This window comes from Ochlerotatus camptorhynchus, unplaced genomic scaffold (assembly GCF_037179485.1).
Source record: "Ochlerotatus camptorhynchus isolate MF236.1 unplaced genomic scaffold, CSIRO-AGI_Acam_v1.1 ptg000457l, whole genome shotgun sequence".
Classification (NCBI taxonomy): Eukaryota; Metazoa; Arthropoda; class Insecta; order Diptera; family Culicidae; genus Ochlerotatus; species Ochlerotatus camptorhynchus.
The window spans coordinates 2,930,919-2,950,097 of record NW_027040943.1 but is presented as its reverse complement, the minus strand read 5'-3'; the positions used below and the strand labels follow the sequence as shown (position 1 = coordinate 2,950,097).

General features: G+C 42.3%; 2 protein-coding genes and 1 long non-coding RNA gene across 9 annotated transcripts in view; all 3 read left to right on the top strand.

Annotated features, from left to right (window-relative positions):
- The window catches only part of Dscam2 (Down syndrome cell adhesion molecule 2), a 410,918-nt gene that overhangs the window by 147,639 nt on the left and 244,100 nt on the right, over nucleotides 1–19,179 (top strand). The window lies entirely within an intron of this gene.
- Nucleotides 429–7,167, top strand: LOC135712071 (uncharacterized). The gene is made up of 4 exons (XM_065235055.1): nucleotides 429–728; nucleotides 808–886; nucleotides 943–1,029; nucleotides 1,088–7,167. Exon 4 carries the CDS (start codon nucleotides 1,336–1,338, stop codon nucleotides 7,165–7,167), a length of 5,832 nt encoding a protein of 1,943 aa, XP_065091127.1. The 5' UTR covers nucleotides 429–728; nucleotides 808–886; nucleotides 943–1,029; nucleotides 1,088–1,335.
- LOC135712131 (uncharacterized) lies at nucleotides 7,216–7,947 on the top strand. The gene is made up of 4 exons (XR_010518555.1): nucleotides 7,216–7,524; nucleotides 7,604–7,682; nucleotides 7,739–7,825; nucleotides 7,884–7,947. It is a non-coding gene; the product is annotated as an uncharacterized LOC135712131 (long non-coding RNA).

Genomic DNA, 19,179 nt, shown 5'->3' with positions numbered 1-19,179 from the left:
TTTTTGCTTTACAGCCGAACGCAACCGAAACTTCCATAATGGCTGGTAGCAGTAGCAGGGGCCTCCCTGAGCTCAGTCGGTAAAGGCGCAGCTACAAAGCAAGACCATGCTGGAGGTGGCTGGGTTCAATTCCCAGTCCGGTCTAGGAATTTTTCGGGTTGGAAAATGTCTCGACTTCCCTGGGCATAAAAGTATGATTGGACTTGCCCCACAATTATACCAATGCAAAAATGGTATAGGCATCGAAAGCTCTCAATTAATAACTGTGGAAGTGCATCTAGAACACTATGTTGAGAGCACGCAATAAGCTAATATGCGATATGCAATAAGCTTGAAATTGCCCCGTAACGTGGGTAGATCACCTTTTCGTGGTACGTTACGGGATGTAAGATCTACCACCGATTCCTAGTTGTTGCAACACCGCAGAGGTGAATCTGGCAACACTGCATAACGGTACTGCAGATTGAGTGCTGCCGTTAAATGTTGACAAATAGGAATGGAGATAAGTAAACAAGATGATAGTATGTAGTAGTAGTGGTAGTAGTAGTAATATAGATAATAGTGAGTGGTAAACATAATTCGCCATCGCAAATATAATCTCGATGTATTATTAGAATATAAACAATTCAGTTCCGCGGTTAAAGTTTATTATTCGAAAATCGTATATAAATAGTGCTAGATTGGTCGCAGGAGGTACAAAAAACGTTCCTTATTTACCGCTAAATCCTGTAAGTAAACGAAAAGGAATAAAATTTAGTTAAGTTAGTGTATGAATGTAAATATTTACCCTCGTTTACTTACCTGCAGCGACGGTCGATCGTGGTGGATACCTGTAAAGGATACATTCACCCAAAAAGTATCTACCATTCCTCGTTGGATTTAGATTGTAAGTAAAATAAAGTATGATACACATATTCTTAGTAACTAGAAGGTTTTTGATAGCACCTGCAAATAGGTCGAGCATATAGCACAACAACGTTAGGGTAGTTGGACCGAAGTTCGGATCAAGCGCAAATCATACAGCAAATCGTAAGTTTCGTAGCGTTAGTGATGAGTGATCGTTAATTAAAATTAATTCATTTAATAGGATCAACAGAGAGAGTGTAGGAGGAAGAAAAGGAAGCTTTATACAGTGGGAAAGGAAACCACTTTATTGTAAGTAACATCTAATATTAATAAAAATTGTAAGCTAATGATAATAAATGTTTACAGTTTGAGCGTTGCTGAAAACTAGTCAGCTGCTGTTGAAAATTTGGTTTCCCTACGGGAACAATTTCTCAAAAATAAAGTGACACAAGCGGTGTCCAAGAGAGAAGTTCGGACCTTCCCAAAGAAATGGCTTCCGATTCCGAAACGGCGGACAAAACAGTCATGGACCTGACAGCGACTCCGTGTGGAATCTGCGGGCCATCAACATGCGACGAAGAAATGGTAGGTTGCGACGGTTGCGCAAGCTGGTTTCATTCTCGCTGTGTAGGTCTAACGGAGGGACTGAAGCCGAAGAAATGGTACTGCCAAAACGAAGCCTGTCAGCTCCAGGCTCAGGAGTACCAAAGGCAGCTCAAAGAAGCCAAGAAGCAGGCTCGTCTTCGGAAGCCTACCGACGAGTCTGACAAGTCTAGCGTCAACTCTCGCAAAGGCTTTTCCATCGTGGAGCAAAAAGTGAAGGCGTTAGAGGAAAGGCAAAAGCGGCAGTATGAAGAGCTAGAGGCGGAGATGCAGCTGCGGAAGAAGGAAAAATATATGCAGCGCGCATTTGAAAGAAAAAGGTTGGAAATGGAGAGAGAGATGCGCGCTGAAGAAGAAGAAGAACAAAGAGCTTTGCAGGAAGAGATTCTGCAGAAGAAGAAGGCACAGATTGCGCGGATGAAAGCGAATCAGAAGTCATTCGAACAAGAGATGGCGGACCTGGATCAGGAGTTGGCAGAGCTATCAGTCGTCAAGGTTCCCAAGACGGTGCATAAAAAAGATGAAGACGGGATCAAAGCAGGACCCTCTGGCAAAGAGAGCAAGAAACCGCTGAAGCTAACTAAAGAAAATTTGAAGAAGCTCGCCGGAGACAACGATGATACCGAAGACGACGACGAAGAGGACGATGATGAAGACGATAGCAAAGAGGATGATACACGGTCGGAAGATTCGAAGGTAGCTTCCAAACATACCGAACCATCCGTGAAAAGTATTCCGCAGAAAGTTAAGAAGGTGGAGGAAAGAAGCCAAAACGGGCTGGGGCATAAGCAGGTCGGACCGACAAAGGCACAGCTGGCCACGAGAAAGGGGTTGACATTCAAACTTCCCAAGTTCTCTGGAAAACCAGCACAATGGCCATTGTTCTACGCGGCCTACAAAACTTCGAACGAAGCCTGTGGCTACATGGACCACGAGAACTTAATGCGACTGCAGGAATCCCTCGAAGGCGATGCTCTTGAGCTGGTGTCCGGTCAACTGCTTCTTCCCGAGTCGATTCCGAGGGTCATCGAGAAGCTGCGTCGGCACTATGGTCGTCCGGAACAACTGCTACAGAATCTACTGGACAAAGTTAATCATTTGGAGCCTCCAAAGCCAGACAACCTGAGGAGTTTCGTTCCTTTCGGAAATACCGTAGAACAACTCTGCGGACATTTGGAGGCCGCAGAACTACGGCAACACCTCGTCAATCCACTGTTGATTAAATCTCTGGTTGCCAAGCTTCCGGACCGTGAAAAGCGTGAATGGGTTCATTACCGGAGAAACAAAGGAGAACAAACGCTGCGAACGCTGACGGATTTTCTCATGGAGATAGTCGAGGACGCCTGTGAGGCAAACGTCGACGTGGATTTCAAGCCGGCGTATCAGCCCAAAGGTGGACCATCGTCCGGAAAGAAGAAACCGAAGGAAAAGGGTGCGTTGTACTGCCATAGTGGAGAAAATAGTCCAGGTGCAAGTTCGAGCGACCGGAAGAGATTAAAGCCGTGTAATCTATGTCAAAGCATGGAACATCGTCTTCGGCACTGTGCGGACTTTAAGAAGCTGTCGTACACGAACCGACTGAAGCTAGCGACCCGCGATAAACTATGTCACGTGTGCCTCAACGAGCATGGTGGTTTATGTAGGTTCAGGATTTTCTGCAACATCGGCGATTGTAAGGAGCACCACAATCCGCTGATGCATCCTGTGCGGCACACTTTCGGAATGAGTGCACATATTCGTTCGAACTGTACTGCCATGTTCCGTATGGTACCGGTACAGCTTCACTGTGGTGGAAAATCGATCACGGTCCTGGCGTTCCTGGATGAAGGTGCCTCCGTCACGTTGTTGGAGAAGAAACTCGCTGACCGGCTGGGCGTCGTTGGCGTACAAGAGCGGCTGACGATCAAGTGGACGGCTGATATCACGCGCGAAGAGAAGGACTCCCGGCGAATGAATCTGTGGGCGTCTGGTTTTAGTCCCGATGCGGGTGAAAAGTTGCTGCTGCATAGTGTTCGTACGGTTGGAAAACTGATGCTGCCACGTCAGAGGTTGGATTACCAGGAGCTTGCCACACAATACCAACACATGCGAGGATTGTCAATCGAGTCATACGACGGACAGCCGGAACTGCTCATCGGACTAAATAACATCCATTCGTTTGCACCGATGGAGGCGAAGGTTGGTGCACCAGTGGAACCAATTGCGGTTCGATGCAAGTTTGGGTGGACGGTATACGGTCCAAGGCACTCCGCCACGGTTGCAGCAGGTAATTATTTCGGTTACCACCAAGCGATCACCAACGAGGACCTGCACGAACTGCTCAAAAGCCACTACGCTTTGGAGGAATCGGTGGTTATGGTACCACAAGAGTCAACAGAAGAGAAACGAGCACGGGAAATACTTGAGCGGACTACCAAACGTGTCGGCGACCGCTTCGAAACTGGGCTACTGTGGAAGACAGATGATCCAAAGTTCCCGGTCAGTTTTCCCATGGCCGTGAGAAGAATGAAGCAACTGGAGAAACGACTACAAAAGAATCCGGAGCTGCACGAGAACGTCTGCAAGCAGATTGACGAGTACCAGGAAAAAGGGTACGCGCATCTGGCTACCGAGGACGAGCTGGCTGGAACTCCCCCCGACGAGGTCTGGTATCTCCCACTAAGTGTCGTACAAAACCCGAAAAAGCCAGGTAAGATACGTCTAGTATGGGATGCTGCAGCGACAGTGCAAGGAGTTTCTCTGAATTCGCTGCTGTTGAAAGGGCCCGATATGCTAGTACCCCTGGTAAAAGTTCTTTTCGGTTTCCGCGAATGGCGAATCGCTTTCGGTGGAGACGTAAAGGAAATGTTTCACCAGATGAAGATTCGCACCGAGGATAAACAGAAGCAGAGGTTCGTCTTCAGGAAGACTCCGGACGTTTCACCGAGCATTTATGTCATGGACGTGGCAACGTTTGGGTCTACAAGCTCCCCTTGTTCGGCCCAATTCGTCAAAAACCGAAACGCTGAGGAACTCGCCGCTCAATATCCTGCAGCAGCCGCAGCCATCATAAACCGGCACTATGTCGACGATTATTTCGACAGCGTCGATACGGTGGAAGAAGCAGTCAAGCTGGCGCAAGAGGTGCGCTTGGTACATCGGAAAGCCGGTTTCGAGATCCGGAACTGGGTGTCCAACTCGCCAGAAGTTATTCGGAGTCTGGGAGAGACGAAACCAGCCGCACCGGTGCACTTCAACTGGGACAAGCAGACTTCCAAGGAGCGAGTTTTAGGGATAATCTGGGATCCGGACTCCGACGAATTTGTCTTTTCGACAACGCATCGCGAGGAGTTGTTGGCGTACTTGTACGAGGGAAAACGGCCGACGAAAAGACTTGTCGCAAGCTGCGTAATGGGTTTCTTCGACCCGCTCGGATTATTGTCGCCATTCACCATTCACGGCAAAATTATCATCCAGCATCTGTGGCGTTCCAACTGCGACTGGGATCAGGAAATCGATATCAAGTGCTGGGAGCTGTGGAAGCGGTGGACCAGTCTGTTACCGGAGGTGGAAGCCATCCGAATTCCACGTTGCTACCTCGGAGGTGCTAAGTGCTCCGAAATCGATTCGCTGGAAGTTCACATCTTTACCGATGCCAGCGAACACGCGTACGGATGCGTGGCGTATTTGCGAGCGGTTGTCAACGGCAATGTTCATTGCAGCCTGATGATGTCTCGAGCAAAGGTGGCACCGATTAAACGTCAGTCAATTCCTCGTCTGGAATTAATGGGTGCGGTTCTGGGAGCCCGTATGAGTCAAACCGTTCTGGACACACATTCGTACAAATTCCTCCGTACTGTTTTCTGGACAGATTCTCGCACAGTGTGTAGCTGGCTGAATTCCGACCAACATCGCTACAAGCAATTCGTTGCATTTCGGGTCGGCGAAATCCAGGAGCTCACAAAGGTTACTGACTGGCGATGGGTGCCAACCAAACTGAACATAGCAGACGTATTGACGAAGTGGGGACAAGGTCCACCTCTTCAAAGCGATGGAATATGGTTTCAAGGACCAGATCTCCTGTACCAGCCGGAGGATCAGTGGCCATCGAAAAAATCAACGTTTGAAGAAACCGAGGAGGAGGCACGAGGTTCTGTGTTGTTCCATGAGGTGATCAACGTTGAAGCGATTTCTCGTTGGACAAGACTCTTGCGAGTGACGGCTACCATGGTACGCTTCATCGTCAACTGCCGGCGTAAAAAACGAGGAGAGCCGATAGTGACAACATGGGCAACGACGAAGCAACGTCGGCTGATCGAAGCGACAGCGGTGAATTATGTGGCAGTACAGGTACCACTTGGGCAGGAAGAACTTCAGCAGGCCGAAACCATCCTGTGGCGGCAGGTACAGTGGGACAGTTTCCCTGATGAAATGAGCATGCTCACGAACAATCTGCAGCGCCAGCCGGGTCAGCCGCTTGAGAAGATTAGGAAGAGCAGTTGCATCTATAAGAGTTCACCGGTACTGGACGACGAAGGCGTGCTGCGTATGGAGGGTAGACTGGCGAATTCTGGGGAAAGTTCATTCGACAAGAAGCATCCGATCATCTTGTCCCGGTCCCACGAAATTACGCAGAAACTGATCCAGCACTACCACGAAGCGTTCGGGCACGCGAATTCGGAGACGGTGTTCAACGAAATGAGACAGAGGTTCCATATTCCCAAGATGCGCCCAGCGATCCAAAATGTGATGAACAGGTGCGTATGGTGTAAGGTGAACAAATGCCGTCCAAGATCTCCAAGGATGGCTCCCCTACCAGTTGAAAGAGTCACTTCTCATCTACGGCCCTTCAGCTCCGTGGGCATAGATTACCTGGGTCCGGTGGAAGTAACGATCGGTAGACGAAAAGAGAAGCGTTGGGTGGCAGTATTCACCTGTTTGGCTGTGAGGGCGGTGCACCTCGAAGTCGTGCACAGTTTGACAACTGAATCCTGCCAAATGGCAATCACTCGTTTCCATAGTAAGTTTGGGAAGTCAAATAACATATTCTCCGACAACGCTACATGCTTCCAGGGAGCTAACAACGAGATGGTAAGGATGGAGAGCATCAACCAGAAATGTGCTGAAAGTATGGCCAGTCCCGCTACCGCTTGGCACTTTAACCCACCCGGAACGCCACACATGGGCGGCATCTGGGAGCGAATGGTACGATCGGTTAAGGAGGCGATGCGTGCACTGGACGACGGAAGGAAGCTGACGGACGAGATCCTAGTGACGACGCTGGCGGAAGCGGCCGATATGATCAACATGCGGCCGTTGACCTACTTGCCGCAGGATTCGGTCGAAACTGAAGCACTGACCCCGAATCATTTCCTACGGGGAACGGTGGCCAGTGCCGACAAGCAGGTGGATGGTGGACCTACGGATTTCGCCGAAGCACTCCGAAATATATACAAGCGCTCGCAATATCTTGCCGACAAGATGTGGGAAAGATGGATTAAAGAGTATCTGCCGACGATCAACCAACGGTCGAAATGGTTCGACGAGCAGAAGCCGCTAAACGAGGGCGACTTAGTGTTCGTGGTCGATGGAAAGAACCGGAAGTGGTGGAGACGAGGTATCGTGGAAGCGGTAACCAAGGGTTCGGATGGACGAATCCGACAGGTGAACGTGAGGACCGCTGATGGAAAAGTTCAAAGACGTGGGGTAGTGAATCTAGCGGTGTTGGAGATTCAGTAAATCCAGATTTCAAGCATTACCGGATGTTACGGGCTGGGGTGTTGCAACACCGCAGAGGTGAATCTGGCAACACTGCATAACGGTACTGCAGATTGAGTGCTGCCGTTAAATGTTGACAAATAGGAATGGAGATAAGTAAACAAGATGATAGTATGTAGTAGTAGTGGTAGTAGTAGTAATATAGATAATAGTGAGTGGTAAACATAATTCGCCATCGCAAATATAATCTCGATGTATTATTAGAATATAAACAATTCAGTTCCGCGGTTAAAGTTTATTATTCGAAAATCGTATATAAATAGTGCTAGATTGGTCGCAGGAGGTACAAAAAACGTTCCTTATTTACCGCTAAATCCTGTAAGTAAACGAAAAGGAATAAAATTTAGTTAAGTTAGTGTATGAATGTAAATATTTACCCTCGTTTACTTACCTGCAGCGACGGTCGATCGTGGTGGATACCTGTAAAGGATACATTCACCCAAAAAGTATCTACCATTCCTCGTTGGATTTAGATTGTAAGTAAAATAAAGTATGATACACATATTCTTAGTAACTAGAAGGTTTTTGATAGCACCTGCAAATAGGTCGAGCATATAGCACAACAACGTTAGGGTAGTTGGACCGAAGTTCGGATCAAGCGCAAATCATACAGCAAATCGTAAGTTTCGTAGCGTTAGTGATGAGTGATCGTTAATTAAAATTAATTCATTTAATAGGATCAACAGAGAGAGTGTAGGAGGAAGAAAAGGAAGCTTTATACAGTGGGAAAGGAAACCACTTTATTGTAAGTAACATCTAATATTAATAAAAATTGTAAGCTAATGATAATAAATGTTTACAGTTTGAGCGTTGCTGAAAACTAGTCAGCTGCTGTTGAAATTTTGGTTTCCCTACGGGAACACTAGTCCTGACTTCTTCAAACTAGGGGAACAGGTTTTTTTCAGTAATCAAAGGAACACATCTTAGTCCTTGTTACTTTTTATGCCTTGTTGATAGTGATAAGTCCTCGGGTTGTCTGGACCGAGGATGATCTTGAAACAAGGAAAAAATGAGTTAATTAGTATTCACCTATGTATGTGATTCCTAATCTTCTATTCGTTGTTCCCTAGTTTGAAGTGGTTAAGACTAGGGTTCTGATGCATGGTCATTATCGGTTTAATAGCTTGTTTTTGTTGTTAAGGAATCCAATTTTGATTGACAAAGGGGCGCGCCTTTGGAGGGTGTTTCAACACTCCGAAGGGTATAAATAGCGGGACCTTTCAATTAGAGTCGGATTCTTGCGATAAATGCTAGAATGACAACTGTAAAAAAAATCGAATGCTTCATCATTTCTTAATAGTGATGGAGTAAAACGACATGCACTAAACTAAGGACATGGGATATACTACAATAGATCAAATTACTGGTCGCAGTGGTGTTATGTCCCGAACAGAGGAAAAAAAAAGCTTGAAATGCGAAGAAGAAGAAGAATGGTAGCAGTCGCTTCGTGTCTACCATCGGTGAAGAGAAAAAAGAGATAGCAATATTATACCTTCTCTTTCTAAGAATACGAGATGCAACGGGGATGATTTTTGCGTAGATTCAACTCTCAGCTTCAACTTTGCACGTTGTGAATAGTCTCGCAATATCACAGGAGCTTGTTAAAGCATGATATTTTGCTCCAACATCACGCGTTATATTAAGAGCGTATGAGAGCGGAAAATATCAATATGCTAATGATTCTGCCATGAAAGCCTCCTAAATAAAGCTAAATAATAATGATTCTGCCATCACTGACAACCAGCCGTTGTAGTTAGTTGACATCGTTTTAGATAATCGGGACAAACAGGATCATTCCAGAGTACCGTTCTGATTAATATTTCGGTTACTAAGGCATGTGCTGCAGAAAACGGACATATAATTTATGGTAACACATTATCTTGTTTCGTTTCTTCGATACATTGCTTAAATATCCTGAAATTGAGCTATCTGATACGATACGTTCAAGTAAATATCAAAACTTTTTGAAAAAAAAGTGTTATTTAACTAGGTCTACCAAGGTTCAATCTTCGGATACTTGTCTTTGAGAAGTTTAAAATATCGGACTCCCAATTTTGTACATATTTTTTAACCTACGTACGATATCAATCACTGTATAATCCCATTTTATTCATTTATTTTACCTACGTTATACTCGAATTGATGTTTAGTGTCGTTTAATCTTATGAAATTATTACATAAATGAACAAAACTGTCTTGTACGAAATATGAACCAAATTTTTTAACAGTGAAAAATTGTGATTCATATTACGGACACTTTATTTTACTAAGAATGTTGGAAATGCGTTAATATTTTTGCCAGCCATGTATCATTCAAGAGTGATACCTATAAAAAATGATTCCACAACCGTGGAAGAAGCGTGGTATATTTTTAATGTTTATATCATACAGGTGTATAGGTATTATAAGATATAATTTTAAAGTGTCTGTAATATGAATAAGAACGGTAAATATCGAAGAGCAGAGCGAATGAAAGATTTTTGCACACGCTCAATACGAATCACCTGAGATGTATGGTATGGGATCCACATGACATTTAAAGTGTGACAGAAAAATCTGCATTTGTTTGGCGAAAAAGATTTTTTTTTAAAGGTTTTGATTTTTAAAGTCAAAATTAGCCATTTTTTCCTTGATTTGTTTTCCGTCGATCTTGTTTTCCGTGCTGAGCACCAATGGTACCGACGCCAGGGAGGCAGCTCCCACACCTGAGACAGCTGGGCAATTTTGTTAATCCAACAATAGCAAAGTGAGGAGGTGCAACGCGAACACCGGCAAGATAACCGTAGCATAACCGTTAGAGGAACCTGAGCGTCCACCAAGGAGGGCAGAAACCAACAGAGAAAGATTAATAACTGATTTTACGGCAACAAACAAAGAACAAGAATTGGAACTAGTTTTACATGAGGTTCCAGTGGAGGGGCCAAGGTGTTTTAATTCTAGGCAAAAGCTCCAAATTCGATATTATAATCGTCGTTGGCAGTACTATTCGTATATTTTAAATTAACCATTGATCGTAGAAAATACATGAATTATCGCGTATGTTAATCGTTCGTTACAAACCAAAAAAGAATTTAACCATACTTTGACGCATTGTGCGATGCCCGATGACCTTGGAGGGATCGCTTTTGCTTACTGAGCAGAAAATCATGGATTTAATCCCAAGCTCTTCCACAGCACAGAAAATCACCATCGTAATTTGTATACATAAGATTAACCATCAACCTCGGATACTAGTTGCATTATCGCGTATTTCAGTCGTTCGTTACATACCAAGCGAAAACGTAGTCACGTTTAGTCGCGAAACGTTGTGATTCAGAGATGCTCGATGACCGTGGAGGGATCGTTTTTGCTTACTGAGTAGAAAATCATCGGTTTAATCCCAAGCTCTCCATCATGACTCTTAAAATGCATGATCACTACACAAAATGAATATTTTATTTCGATAGTCGGCTACCGAGAGATTAAATGAGCAACACATGAACAATATATACTTTTTGTTGCATCGCCAACTTGAGGCGAATCCTAAGCGAATACCCTACCCAAACATCCAACTACGTACCACTTAAGAGGGTGTCGCTAAGTGGGTGGCCTCTCGTTGAGTAAGCACTACATCAACATCTCCTTCCCTATCCCTAGTTATGGTAATTATAGGTGTGGCCGGGAATAGCGACAGTCATATGCTTCTGGTATTTTTATTTACTCCCCAGCTTCCTGAAAGTAGACTGACAGAATTTCAAAAGAGTCGTGAGTGTCGCTAGTATCCAATCTACGAAGTATATCATAACAACGATAACGGTAAATACAACACTCCCGGGAAATTAACTCTATGAAGAACTATCAATACATTAAAATAAATTTCGAATGGATGCTGATGGAAACTTTTTGGAGATGTTGGAAAGTGCTACCACAGCAGTCAGAAAAACCTCCGGAGAAAATTAGAAAAAACTTCCAGAGAAAGCTGACAGACTCCCGACATATCAGAAAAAGTTTAGAGAAACTTCCAGAAGTAGTCGGCAGATATTTCCGAGGAATGTCAACAGTACATCTGGGGGAACTCAGAAGGAGCTTCCAAGAGAAATGTAAACCTCCCACCACGAGTTCAGACGGATCCAAAGACGCATTATGGCAGGGAATCGTGCTTCCATTGGACTCCGAAGAACGCTCCGATCAAATAAAGTGGTAATAATCTTCAAAACGCTGATCAGATTGGTAGTCCTCTACGGCCACGAGAGATAGACCTAGTGTTTTAGAATGGAAGGTATTGTGTATTATCTACGGTGGAGTGAAGATTGAAGACGGAACCGTAAATTGCATCACCTGCTGGGAGAACCACCCATCGTCTAACCGTAAAAATCTGGTGACTACGGTTGGATGGGCATGTCGTAAGAATGTCGGACGAAAGCCCGGTGAAAATCAATAACGAATGACACGAAGAGGTGCGCAGTGGGCAGGTGGAAAGTGAACTGCGGAGCCTTCGCAGACTACGAGGCTGGCGACGTGCATCCATGGAGTAGAATGGCTGGAATGGAATAGAATATGTACATCAAAGGACACACGGAGCTTAGCCTGACTGGTAAGCCAAGGTATGAAGTTAAAACGCAGTTATATAATTCTTTTAGCACTTAAATCAATAGTATTAACGCTACACCTTTCTTTACAAAAAAAAACCCCAAAATGTACTTGTATAAATATGTTTCTTGTTACGAGATCCAATTTATCATTTATACAATCAATATAAGGAATGTCACCAAATATATATATTAAAATATGGTCCACTTTATTCTATAGCAGCGCCTCTAGTAGCCGAATTTGGAATGTTTTGACGACGTGGCCAAAACACGCGCCTGGAAGTTTTACAACCAAGTTCTGACGGAGTACAGACGATGTCATGGACGACGAAAACTATGCCAAGATAGATTCCAGGCAGGTTTCCGGACAAAGTTTTTATCTGTCCCCAGAAAATTTAAGTTTGTTTTCGCCGATAAATTCGCCAAGAACCTGATTATTTGGCAAGGAATTTGCATCTACGAACTCAAAACCAAGCTGTTCATAACCCACAAAACGATGTGCAGGATCAATTTTCTTTTCTCGTCTTCCATCTAGTACTTTTTTTTTTGAGACGAAACTTTCACGTGTACTTTCAAAACAAATCGCTGTCTAAACATTCCAAATCTGACCACTCGAGACGCTGCTATAGAATAAATAAAGTGTCCGGATTCTAAGTGGACCAGACTTTATGTACGCCTCTGATAAGAAAGTCAACCTATTGAAGGACGGCGGATGTGGCATACATACCGGAGCGGCAAAACAATGTTGTCTGATACGTGATACGATGATAGTCTCCGGAGTGCTACTGCTCGTACATACATATGTATGTATCTCTGTATGTATGTATGAATGTTAGAATCGTTTGTTGGTTGGTAGTATTGGACCGAAATGGGTCAGTGCGGAACGGCTATCGCTGTCGATTTCTCCACCGGGGACACTTCCGGTGCGATGCAAAAATGGCACAAACCGGATACTGACCGGCACGGCACAAAAGACAAATAAATGTGCATCACCAGCCGATATTGTATAATGTGCCGGTGGTGATTGTGTGCTTGTATGAGTGTGCATGTCTGTATGCAAAGCATTGTTGGTCTTTTTCTTCGTTACTGGAATTAGTGCAGCACATGCATTTCATTAATTTAAGGATTAAGAATTTGAAATTCAATCGCTTAGATTTATGGACGCTTTTGGAAGAGGACACTTTGGAAGCTAGGGAAATTGCATACTATCCATCCTGCAAGCGCCAAGGCAACTAACAACGTTGACGACGAATACGGGGTGAGACAGGTCGGGTCGTTGCAGCCTTAGAAGGATGCAGGACAAAAATTAAATGATGGGGCTATAAATTTTATAGCATCCGCAGCTAACTGGCTGCCACTTGGGCGAGTTTTATTGCAGGACATGTGGGAAATGGTGTACATTTATGTTCGAAGCTAAAACCGGGGGATAAGAATGGGATATGCCAAGGCTATCGGATACCCATTTCGAAATTTGTCAGCTTCCATTTATTGCTGGGTCGGGTCGAGTCGAGTCGAGTCGTGATGTAAGCCTAGAGCTAGGCTATCGTGTTTCTGATCACAACATTAGATCATCAGATAAAGTGCTGTTCAAACATCCTAAGCTGGTCCTTGTGAGCCGGGAAAACTGGTTGGCGTTTACTGTTCATAACTATGTCAATATTTAGAGCATGAATTAGGTCATCTGAATGTTTTGCTCCAGCACCCAAAAACCTCTTAATTGAACTTTTCGAACGTAGGGTTGCTGTAGGAGTAAACATTATAATGTTTTTGTTTTGTTTCGTTATTCAAAGAGACATTAAATGATTGAATCATAAAGCATTTTATTCATTAACGTAATTTCCACATTCACATGACTCTATTACTTTGCAGTATAAATATTAGATTAAATTTATTATTTTATCAATGAGGGAAAATAGATAATTACTGGACATGTTAAATAACAGTATTATTTATTTTAATTGGTACGAGTTAAACGTTTTAAAAATTTCTTAATGTGCACAAATTCGGACTGTATAATTATACAGAATTTTATCTGTGTACCATATAATTAAAATAAAACACCACTTCAACAAGCAATCATTTTAAAACTTTATTGACTTTACACAATTAAGCTTGGAAACTTTTCCCCTAACTAAACCGACTTGCTTTTTTCTAATCTTCTCTGTCAAGTGACCTAAATTGGACTCGTTTCTTCCTAGCGGATAATTTACGACTTTAATAGGGTAGCAAAAATTGCCACCACTGGTGGGTAAAATCACACCACAAGATACACGAGGATTGCCAGGGGCCGTCCATCTTGCTGGCTTCCTGCTGACTTGTCACTATGAAAGCTCTCCCCCGTCATGACCGCAGGAGGATTACCGTGTGTATACGACGGCTGCTGCCACAAGGTAAAACGTCCAATCTCATTTTGGCCATAATTCAACTAACTGCGCGAGTCTGCATTCCTATAAACTGCTGAAGAAATTGAGTTTACGAGCAGGCAGCTATCCCAACCGACTGTGGGTTGGAATCATACGAAGCTACCGCGTCAGCTGACTTGGTAGAAAGGAAAAAAAAAATCCCATTTTCTTCTCCCTAGCAGGTTTCGTAGAACCACGCAACCGCACGTACCCGTTTAGCGTAACTGTTTATAATTCGTAATAATATTTTTATTTAGATTTATGAACACCCGTCACCCCACAACCTCCTCGCAGCTGTTATGCCTTCAGCCTCCATAATCAACATCATCAGCATCATGTTGTTGTTAGAGCAAGCGATATCATGCAGTGAGGCAGAGGATACTCCTCCCGCCATTACTGAGCTAAGTATGTGCTTCCGGTGTTGAGGAAAAAAGTCATGAAGCGAAAATGGGCAATAATACGAAGCGTTATGTATAGGCAAAAAAGACACAGCGAAAATATAAATTAAAGTTTGTATTTATGCGTAAACGTCGAGTTTCCTATAGGATCTTACAATTCTCCACTGCTGACGGTGCTGATGGCATAACCGGCTGCTGCCTTATGTGAATTACATGGATAATTTCTTCGGATAAATTGAGAGGAAAAATGCGGAAAATTGTGTCGAAGACTCTGAGGGAATGAGAGGCACAGCTTCATGGGATAATAAGAAACGCATTCAGGTGGAGGATTGAACTCAAGATCATACCTGTAACAATAATCGAATTGGCCGTAAAGTAAATAAGCAACGAGATACGATAACTAGAATATTATGATATTAACAATGTTGCTCATCGATTAGGAAGTATGATAATGGTTTAAGGTGGTACGTGTATTCAAAATTTGCTATACTTGCATAACCTTGCATGGGGCCTCCCAGTCGGTAAAGGCGCAGCTACAAAGCAAGACCATGCTGGAGGTGGCTGGGTTCGATTCCCGGCCCTGTCTAGGAATTTTTCGGGTTGGAAAATTTCTCGACTTCTATTGGAATAGAGTATGATTGTACTTGCCACACAATTATACTAATGCAAAACTGCTACAGGCATCGAAAGCTCTCAATTAATAACTGTGGAAGTGCATCTAGAACACTAAGTTGAGAGCATGCAATAAGCTAAAATGCGATAAGCATTAAGCTTTAAATGTGAAGAAGAAGAAGAAGAAGAAGAAGAAGAAGAAGAAAAAGAAGAAGAAGAAGAAGCATAATCTTGCGGGCTATGCAACACACGATTTTCATCAAATGAGTCAGAATCAAGAACCATTATTTTGAAATCGATAAAATGCATTTCCACAACATGCCTTAACATCGATGCTTCTAAAACTTTTATTTATGTCTGGGAAAGTACTTCTAGAGCAGAGGTCTTCAAATCATGCTGCAACTTTTCATATCCGATATCTGAAAATATTTTCCGTCATCATAAAATCATGGTAATTTTACCAAGTTCTAGAATATCAATGATCATTTTAGTTGACAAACCATTTTCCATGCCTCGGATCTACAAATTTGACAATGTCTAATAATTCAGCCATTCCATAGCAAAACGATAAAGTAGTTCTGAGAACTTCCTAAAAATGTGTAGTTTGGTTCCTTATCGCAAAATATTAGACCTGCATTATTTTAATTAGTCTTTAGGTTGACTATTTCCATTTTAGGGTGGTCAGAAGAACCTTTTTTTTTCTACCACTGAGCCGATTTCAAAGTTTAAAATAATAAATGAAAGGTAATTAAAAATACTTTTTAGGAAAAATACAATGATATAAAAAAAAATTAGATTTGGTATTGAAAAATAAAGATTATATTTGTTTTTTAAATTCATTTAATGTTTTAATGATTTGTAGATAGAGGCCGCAATATGTACATTATTTCCTTGAAAATTTAGGCTATTTTACACATAATATCACAATGTGTTTTTTTTTTTTTTCGTTTTTTGTTGAGTTATATTTTTTAAAGCTATCAAGTTTTGAGTTTTCGCTCAACACTCACATGCAACTAGACTACCATGCATCTCCATCGATTTATAGCGACTGTAGCATACTTTTAATTGCCTTTAATTTTATGTTTTGAAATAGGCCCAGTGGTTCAAAAGCTATGAATTTGTAAAAAAAAGTTAATTTTGTAAAAAATCGATTTTTTGGACAACCCTAACAACCCAAGTCACCCTTACGAAAAAATATAAAACATAGGTCTAATGTTTTGCGATGATGAACAAAATTACAATTTTTTACGATATTCTGAAAACCACGATATCGTTTTGCTATGGAATGACTGAATTTACAAATTTATCTTGGTAACTTTAGTAGCTTAAAGAATTGTGTAATCTAGAATCTTCTTAGTTCCGGGCCTCCAAAATATTTCGAAATCGAAATATTTGGGTTCCCGGGAAACAGGAAACAGCTGATGGCTCTTCCCGGGAATTCCCGGAAATCGGAAAATATGTTAGTTCAGAGACCAGAAAAGTATTAAGTTGAATTGTCTTCTGATTTCCCAAAAGTTTTTCCTTTTCCTCCGAAAATTTCTTCAGGCTTCCTTCGGGAAATTCTTCCGACTTCTTCGGGAACACTCTTTCGATTTTCCATGGAAGCTCTTCAGATTTATCTTTTCTTTCTTTTGAGAAGTTTATTTTGTCTCATCTGGGAAATTTCTTGTAACTTTCACCCAAAAAGCATTTAAAAATGTATTTCCCGGGAAATAGGAACAGATTCCCTGCACATTTTTTTATCATTATGCATTTTCGTCACATTCCTGGAATCCTGGAATTTCCCGGGAAATATCATTTTAATTTCTCGATTCTCGGGAAGTTTATTCCAGGAAATATTTTAAACCCTAACAGTTAATCACTAATTTCCGGAATCGAGCGCTCATGGAATCATGAAAACGTTGTTGAGTGTTATAGACCATTTGTATTGAAACAAATTGGATCATGCTTGCAGTCGAGCAGCTTGGCTGCATTCTAGAACCTTAGTCGGCTTCTACAAACAAATTTTCAACCGCTTGTCTCTCTTTCTCGCTTGGGTTTTTCTTTCAAGCTTCCGTAAAGCGGACTAGTGAAAGAGCGCTTGACTTTGATAGTTTTGTCTTCTATGAAACACATCAACAGAGCTTTCGTGACGTATATGACAGAAATTGAAAATATATATTTACAGCATTTCTCACGTGGAAACACTTGAAGATAACACGTAATATGTGTAATTTATCTTCCATCCACATATCGATCTCAAAAAGGTATCGAAAACGGGGCATAACGCATATTAAACTTATTGAAAGAACGGTGGAAAAGATTGAAAGCTATAATGAGGTTTCATTTCAACTCTATAATTGCCGAACGATGAGCAAAGCAACGACGAGAAAATCCACAGCCAGTTCTAAACTTGCTTCTTTTTCATTTTTGTTTCATGCTGATAGTCTAGGAGTTATAGAGATAAGGGGCTGTTCATAAACTACGCAGACACTTAAGGGGGGGGGGGCAAGTTGACAATTTTCGACGGCCCATACACATTTTAAAAAAATTGTATGGACAATTGTCTACGCAGGAGGGGGGGAGGGGGTTCAAGAATCCCAAAAAAAATCTGTCTACGTAGTTAATGAGCTGCCTCTAATGTGTTGAACACGTTGTATGAAAGAAACAAAACTCAAGTTCATTTTGAACTTCGAAAATGTCGAGCATTGATGCTGACCATACACACGGGTATTAACAAATCACGTTCGTGAAGAATTCGATACGGTGCGTAATTATTCAGCTGCGCGAGGATCTCCAATCCCAAGTAACATTTTAAGTTTTATTAAATACAACAAAGCTACAATAAAACAACATTCATAAAACCCTGGTCAAGGCTGTTTTGCCATTGATGCACCCACCAAAGCCCCATTAAGACTAGAATCTGTCTAGTTGGCCCACCCTGGAGAAGGTTCTGAAAGATGTATTATCGGAGCTCTTCAAGATTGAGAACCATTTGAAAACCGTATTTAAACTACAATAAAAGCTATTTGGTAACAATAAAACCCTTTCTTGATCCGTTTTCCCTAGCTGCTTGCTGAATCCACTAGAAAAGCATCAATCAAGATAGAAAAGAATTCATATTTACAATCCAATATTATCAAAATAACTAAAATAAAAACTGATCGTATAAAACGATATAAAGATGACGAATGGCAGGCCCTGGATGTTATCACATGATGACACCGACACCGATGTTTACCGTTGAACGGATGAATCGCAACTAATGCGAAGGCGCAGTTAGCTACCTGTTATATAGACAACCAGCTCTGCCGGTACCATATTTTCTCGCTTCCTATCGAAGGCCCCATTTTTTTTAGTTCTTAAGTGATATTTTACGTTAAATGATAAATTGAAAGCACTTTTGAAAAAAAAAACTACTAGGGACAGCCCTTTGGGGTTGTACGCAATGGTGACGTTGGATTACGTGGTCGTATATAATAAAGTTATTTTTTAACTGCGGCAGGACTTGTGTTTTGTGTGGGAATGGGAATTTGATCGGGGTTCTCTCTGTTTATACTCTTTAGTATGACTATGATTTCCCTGAAAAGAAGCTTTTGATATGAATTTAGTTGGGACATGTTCAGAAATTTATCGCTTTGGGAATCTTAGTGGCCCTGAAAAGGGCCGATGGTAGTACAGGCATGAATACCATGATACTGTTGCACCTGAAGTTTTTGACATACTTTCACTGATTGCTTCCCGGGGATCCTTGTTCAGCCATAGCAAGATGTGCGCGTGAGGACTTCCACGGTGCTGAAATTCAATCGTGTCAACCAGCTTGTTGAAGTACACACAGCCCGTGACTGGATTATCATTGACCAAAGTTGCTCTTTGTAGTGCAGTCAATTCCTGAATAGGATTTGTTAAGTCATTGCCATTGTGTCCTTCTGACAATCGATGTAGGAGATTCAACAAATGGGGTTACTTCATCTCATTTGCACTGAGTGTGAGGATGTAGGCTTTCCTAATTGT